The sequence below is a fragment of the Octodon degus genome, unplaced genomic scaffold (genome assembly GCF_000260255.1).
Source record: "Octodon degus isolate 3935 unplaced genomic scaffold, OctDeg1.0 scaffold00087, whole genome shotgun sequence".
In the NCBI taxonomy this organism is placed as follows: Eukaryota; Metazoa; Chordata; class Mammalia; order Rodentia; family Octodontidae; genus Octodon; species Octodon degus.
In genome coordinates this window covers 8,886,406-8,893,667 of record NW_004524663.1, presented here as the reverse complement: position 1 = coordinate 8,893,667, position 7,262 = coordinate 8,886,406, and the positions used below count along the sequence as shown (strand labels likewise).

Genomic DNA, 7,262 nt, shown 5'->3' with positions numbered 1-7,262 from the left:
ATCAGACTTGTAGTGATCCTTCTGTTCTCGGCCTCCCCAGTGCTGGGATTACAGGTACACTTCCCCACACCCATTCCAGGTGGCTCAGCGTGCCGGGGTGCAGGGCCAGTACAGCATCTTCTCCCTTTCTGGTATCTTCCCTTTTGCCTTTCTTGATTTTCCTCTTCCGCTTCCCTTTCTTCCCCTCTTTCCAAGCTTTGCCAAAGTGAGGATCAGACTATCCAATCTCAAGTATAATGCTACTATATTTACTATATGATATTAGACAAATCAGTTGGTTGTTTTTAGCAGCTATATGGTGGAATCTAAACTGACTGCCTTGCATGAGACTATCGAGAAACGATTCTTCAAGGAAGTGATGTTGAGAAAATGGCACTGTGGTCCTGATATTTGAAAGATGCTTACTGGGCCCAGAACCATGAGTGTACTTTTTAGACACTAGGATATCACATGGGTGAATAATAATCCCCTTTGATCCTTGTGCACAGGAAAAATTACCAAAAAAAATTGTATGCAATGTTCATACTTTACAATAATCTTCGTACTTCCTTTACACTTTTTTGTTTCAATCTTTTCTCTGTAACTTTTCTTCTGTTTCTAATTTGCGCCACCCGAATGTGGGTCTGAATCTGCACCATCTACCTGCTCCTGCTTTCTTATGCCCACTCAGTCTTCCCGCTACTGTTCGTGTCTTGTCTTGCCTCTGACCTGCTCCTGAGTCCATAGTCCGCTGTGATTGCTTCCCTCACCAACTCTTTGGCCCTGTGAATCTAAGCTCTTCCTGAGCTTTCCTGGGCTGCCTCATTGTTCTGCTGCCTACCTGTCCATCATAACAAATAGTTTCTGACTGTTACCACCATGAGGAACGGTCTTTCCAAACTGATCTTGACTAATAGTGGCCAGCACAGTGCTCAGCACATAGTATTCTGAATGAATATTGACTGCATAAATGAACATAGGAATGGACTGTCCTGACTCTTAGCCACTCTGTCTATAGGATTAAGGTGGCTTTCTCCTTATCTGTATATATATTCCTCACATGTAAAATACATGTAGAAGTGTTTAATTGTAGCTCTATAAGGTATTAAAATCTTAGCTCTTCTTCACTGGGTTTTTAAAAAGAAGTCTACTCCTCTATGTTCTGAAAGCATAGAACTTTGGGATTGTCCAGGACAGAGCATAGTGACAAGTACCCACCTTTTCGTATGTGGATGTTGTTTTGCTAATAATAATAATGGTCACTGGAGTTTTAGTAGTTGTGAACCATCACTGCCAACTTATATTAAGGGCTTGATTTAAGTATAATTAAATACTCATTTATACATAAAGACTTATGTTCTGTGTTAAATGAAAATAACAATGATTCTTCAGCTTTGGATATTTTCTATTTATAGTTCTAAAATATATAAATAATATTAAAAATGGGCAAAATATCTCTTGGTTTTTGTTGCTTAGATTATATTCTGTAATTAAATATCCGATATAATTTACACTGTGCATTTTATTTAGACTTGTGCAACATTTTGACCAATTGGTTCAGGCATGATTTCAAAAACAACAGTTCAGTATTACATTTATGATTCTATGAATATAAGAATATTGTACTTATATTTATTGCCCAGTATAAGGAAAAAGTACTGGCACAAACCTTCAAGGTAGCATTCCAAGAGTTACGTGTCTGACAGGCCCCTCACCCCTTCAAAGCAGACGCCTGGAAAGGCTATATATTTGTTCCAGCAATGGTATGGAATGCCTCTTTTTAAACTGCCTCTGAAATGCTAAGAAATTTTGAAGAGTAAAATGATTTTACATATCCTGAGTTTTGATAAAGATGAATTTGATTTTTGTGAAAATCATCCCAGATCCAAGTGCAGTGAATAAAATTTGGAATGACAGTTGGATATAAAATTACACATTGGACTTTCTTGAATGATGTATAAACTAACTCTTGAAATTGATTGTCAAAGAGGAATTCCAGAATCCCAGAATTTGGAATAAATGTATAAGGTATCTACTATGAAGAATAGTGCTTTCTTAGATGGGGGAAAAAAGGTGATGTGTGTATGTTTGCAAAATAAGATCAGTTTTATTACTTTATAGACATACCTTGTAGATGAAAAAAATACTCCTATCATGGAACTCTTTATAAGCAAACTTCTGAATGTAAGTAGAATTTCTGTCTCATCCTTTCTAAGCCTATTGAGAAATCTGAATTTCTAAGAATGACTATGTGAGAAAGAAAATGTCCACCTTTAAAAAGTGGGTGCTTTGTGCTTTCACTAGACCTTTTTCAAATTAGCTTTGTTACAACTCTATTTAATTTTTTACTTAGTGTATCCATCTTTCTTTGCCCCGAGACTCTTAAAATATACTTTCTCACTGTAAAATTATCAGTCAAATTAGCAAGTAGAAACCAAATAGAACCAAAATAGAAAATAGCATCTATGTTAAAAGTTATCATTTTATCTTGTTGTGAGCCCTTACTTGCATTAGTAATGGCAAGATGCCTTTCTTTTTTAAATGTGGGACCCTATTTTCTTGATAAATAAAGAATAAATAAATAAGAATAGCATTTAGTTAAGAAAAGTATAAAATTTGTATAAAAAGGAATACTGTCAGCTTCGTGGTTCCTATTACATTTTTCATTTGCAGTAGTAAAAGTTTAAGCCCAACTGCTGGATCCTGCGTCTCTACTGCAAAGGCTCCCGCTGAACTCCCTGGCTCTGTGTGGGGAGAAGAGCGGAGGTGTCCCGCTTGATTGGGGTTTTTCCAAATTAATTTCACCACATTCATCTTCATCCAGGTCATTCAGGCCCTTCTTTATTCAGTGCTGAGTTGAAATAATAATAACAATAAAAGTGAAATGGAGTGTGGAAGGCAAAGAAAATAGTAATCCTTTTGCAAAGAGGCAAAGACAGCTAAATTTGACCTAAACTTCAAATTTGACAAGTTGGATTGGAAAATGATCTGACTTGTGCATTTTGAGATCAAAATGGTCACTAGTTTACAGTTTTAAAAAGTCCTTGAGTGGTGTTTTTACTACAGGCTGATAGAGTATTATTTTATTCTGCTTGATAGTAACCGTTGCACAAATGACTATTGTTTTGCAGTTTGGTGATTTAAATGCTGTGTCTCCTGGAAATCTGGATAAAGGTAAGAACTGAAAATAATGTACACTGGAAGGCGTTTTTTTAAAATGAGCAATTCTCAAAAGAGGACAATACAATGTATGTCTGTAGCACTGTGCTGTCGTAGCATACAGGCCTAGGACAGCATACACGTGCTCCCTTTGCCCCAGGCTAGGCCCCAGCTAGATTCCAGTAGCCATCCCTGTTCTCCTGCTTGGTGTGGCAGGTAAGGCAAGGATAACCTGAGTGTGACTGGCATTTTCAATGTCTAGTTTCCAAGGCTGATTATTTTCAGGGAAACACAGGGGATACGACAATCATATCTTTTGTAGTCCCTCATTATTTTGCCATTTGACCCATCCATGTGGCTTCTTTACTTTCTGTTTACTAGATGCAGAAAACTGAATTACAGTACAGTTCCAAACTTAACTTCTTGACTGAAGTTCAGTATTCAGAAAATGAATTAAAACTTAATTCCACACTTGCGCTTGTTGATTAATGTTCATTACAAGTAGCAAGAAATTATTTCTGACCGTGTCCAGAATCCTGGAGAAAAAGTATAAAATTGGATGGGCATTTTTATTCAACCCCTCCCAGCATGAAAAAGGATTCCTTAGCCTGCTCACCTTTTCTCTTCACATTTCAGTGGAAAAAGACCTCCCAGGTAGCAATGAACTTTACTGTGAAAACAGGATGGATAGTGGTATGAATTAAGAGGGCACATATATATTTGTAAAATTTTAACACCAGCATTGACACTACTGTACAGTATAATGTATATATGATATATACTCATGAAGAAACTCACAGTGAACAAAGAACACAATAAAAAGAACAAGGGGGGCTTGAGGGAGTTTGAGTAAGAACAGAGCACACAAGTGCTATTCAACTTTATAAGAAAAGCAAAAATGAAAATCATTCTGATTTAAAAAAATACTGGGTCAACTTTTTTTTAAATGTTCACATTTTGTAGTGCACGAACACTGTAGTAAATGTTGCTCACTTTTTAAAAGTGAGAGAGGTAATCTCAGGCTTAGGGGATTGTTCTGGTAATTGACTTCTAGAGACTAGAAGAAAATGCACAAAGAAATATATAATTGGGAGAAATATATAGTTAGACCTTCTTGACCAGAGCCAGTGGGGAAACTGAGGCAAGAGGAAGCACATGCAGCGACTGCGAAGAAGCGCAGCCCTGCTTTCCAGAGCATTGTGCTTTAAAGTATTCAGTGTTCAACTTCAAGGTCTCCAGGGTAGAAAATACTGATACACTTGGGAAATCCATGAATCAGTGTCATTCTCACGTGAAATCTTTAGCAAGTCTCTATTGCTAAATTGTGCGTGCTTTAATTCCCATTTTAGTAAATGTAGGAGCAGAGCAGGTAAATTAGAGAATTACAAACGAAAATATTGCTGCAAATATACACACTATTGGATTAACCAGACAACACACAGAAAAATAAATTAATGATGCATTGCAATAACCCTTCTTGTAAAGTGGTAAATCAAAGTCTTTGATAAACATTGGTGGCAACCAGTTTTGTTTTATTTAATTTTTAGAGAATAACAGTGGTTCATATATGGTATAAAATGATCTTTTAAAAAAATGGCCAAAATGTTATTCAGAGTACAAAGCACAGACCAGAAAAGATTCTCTCTTACATAGAAGAAACAAACAAATAAAAAGATAAAAAAAAAAAAAAAAAAAAAAAAAAAAGATAAAACTTTTGTTCATAGGAAAGCATCTAATTTTGGGTTTTTCTGCACCAAGATTCTCTTAACTTCAAGGGGCTTTCCAGAAAATGTCTTTGAGTTTCTAAAGGAGTAAACAATGTCTATAGAATTACACTGCTTTGCCCTTAGGAACTGGAGATAAAGCTTCGTTTGTAGATCACTTTGTCGCCTTTCCCAAGCAGCCCTGCCTCCTAGAAGTGGACCTACCTCAGACCACTTAGAATACTTAAATTTGTTCAGCCTGCTACTGCATGCCATTTCCATCCACAGCAAGGTGGATAAAAGTTTCTTACTCTCTCCCTCCACTTCCCTACTGTGATAGGTTTGTCCCCCCTTTTTACTGCCACATCTTTTATTATTTTGACAATTTTTTTTAACTTTGTGGAGAGGGAGCAGAGAAGCAGAGTGATTTACTCTCACCTTACTGACTGGACTAGGCTGGCCCCATTCACCCCAAGCCTGAAAGTTCTTTAAGTGGAACCAAACTGTCAAGCTCACAAGGCATACAGAGGAACTATGAACTCTTTAGAGTTTTTAATGCTTTTTTTTTGCAAAAATGAGGATTTTTCAAGCTCATAATAAAAATGTTCATCCAGTATAAATAAATTTTTCTAAGCATGCAGAGAATTAGGTTTGATCGTGTCTATTGTATTTATATAGGGAAACACCGCACTGAACTTCATGCATATGTATAGTTAACACATATGAAGGAAAATTAGAAAGTGAAACTTCATAGTTACAGTCCTAAGTGATTGCTGCCTTTAGGAGTTTGTATGAGGGTCTTTCCAGCCATTTGGTTCTTGTATAAACAGATAAACAACATAAAACATATCATACAAGTACATCTATTCCATCTTCTTTAATGAATAAAAGTACCAAAAGTATCCCTCTTCCTGCAGCTCCCCAATTCTTTAGACATTCTTATGCTGACGCACTCTAATGGTATTAGGTTTTCTTGACAGCATGTGATTTGCCTGGTCTGAGAGTGCTTTCATCCCTTAATAATGTGTCTAGCCGGCACATGTTACTCACAGCTTCGGAGCTCACAGACACCATTTCTCAGACCTTGCTCTTCAGTTGTGCATGGGGCTCAGCCAGGTGTGAAGGTACTTTTACCTCCTGCCACTTTTCTCTAAACCATATTTGCCCCAACTTGTAGTAAGAGAGGAAAAGCCAAAAAGTCCATCTAGATGAAAAGCTGAATTAGCTGAAATTTCTGCTGTGGGCATTCCTCAAATGCTAAGACTAGGACTCAGAACTGCTCAGAAAGAGGTGTTTGTTATATACTCACTGCGCGTGATACACTATAGGGTGCTTGGGTAGGATAGTGATGGATAGGGTGGAGTGAGGTCAGGTAGGGTAGGGTAGGGTAGGATAAGGTAGAATAGAAAATAGAATAGCTGACTCTGGTTTTAAAAATGCCACTGTATTAAGTCAAACATCTAGCAATAAATTTACATCTATTTTTTATGAGTAACACATTTGATGTGATTCTATGTGCATCTTTTTTTCAAACAATAAACATATTGGAAAAGGTAAAAGGCTTTGTAAATTACGGATATCTTACCCACTGCTTAAAAATTATCGCTGAAGAGATAGTCTCTGCGCTGTGCTAAGAAGACTCACACAGTAGTGAAACTGTATGAAAATATTCTCTTCGCTGTACGTTTGACTTTTAGCAGTGCATGCTATCAAAGGTGAAATGGTATTCCATTATAATAATGTTTTTGTTAATATAAACGTATTCACATTTAGAAGTAACAGTAACTAGTACCTTTAATTTCTAGAAATAAATATCAACTATTAATAACAGTGTTGCCATGAATGGCAATGCACTGTGCACTGTGCATTTCATAATAAAATTCAAAAATTTATTTAAAACCATGATTTATAACATGGACATGTGCCCCAAAGTCCTTGCAGCAGCCCCTGCTGGCAGACGTAGTAGTTGTACTGTGAATCGTCATGGGTCTTGCTTACAGTAATACCAGCACAGGTGAAATTTATATGTAGTGTAAGTTTGTGGAGAACATTGAAAGCTTTTCATTTTTTATTAGTATTTTCATCTCAGTACATTCCTAAAAGTCAGCATAAGGTACCAAAGTGATTTATGTTGACCTGGACTGTGCCCTTATTTAATGTAGAGGCTTTATGAAATTGTAAGGGTCTTCTTTAAAGAACTACATGAAAATATCTATCATGATTTGCCAAAAATAGTTTGTCTTTGCTGTGTTGAAAAGAATTATGGATGCCTTGAGTGAGTGTAGTGGTGCATGTCTTAATGGCAGCCCTTGGAGGCTGAGCATGGAGGACACCACTAGATGGAGGCGAGCCTGGGCTACATAGTGAGTTCAAGGTTAGCCTGAACTGCATAGTGAGACCCTGTCTCAGGAAAGGAAAAAA

The 7,262-nt window shown here is 36.9% G+C and overlaps 1 protein-coding gene across 4 annotated transcripts in view; it reads left to right on the top strand.

Moving 5' to 3' along the window:
- The window catches only part of Rfx3 (regulatory factor X3), a 285,362-nt gene that overhangs the window by 275,404 nt on the left and 2,696 nt on the right, over positions 1-7,262 (top strand). For 2 of the 4 annotated variants that reach the window (XM_023721954.1, XM_023721953.1), the window contains 2 exons: positions 2,101-2,163; positions 3,111-3,153. In XM_023721954.1, the coding sequence (XP_023577722.1) occupies positions 2,101-2,163; positions 3,111-3,153 (106 nt within the window). The remainder of the gene's footprint in view (positions 1-2,100; positions 2,164-3,110; positions 3,154-7,262) is intronic. The other 2 variants (XM_004637183.2, XM_023721955.1) reach the window with 1 other exon arrangement.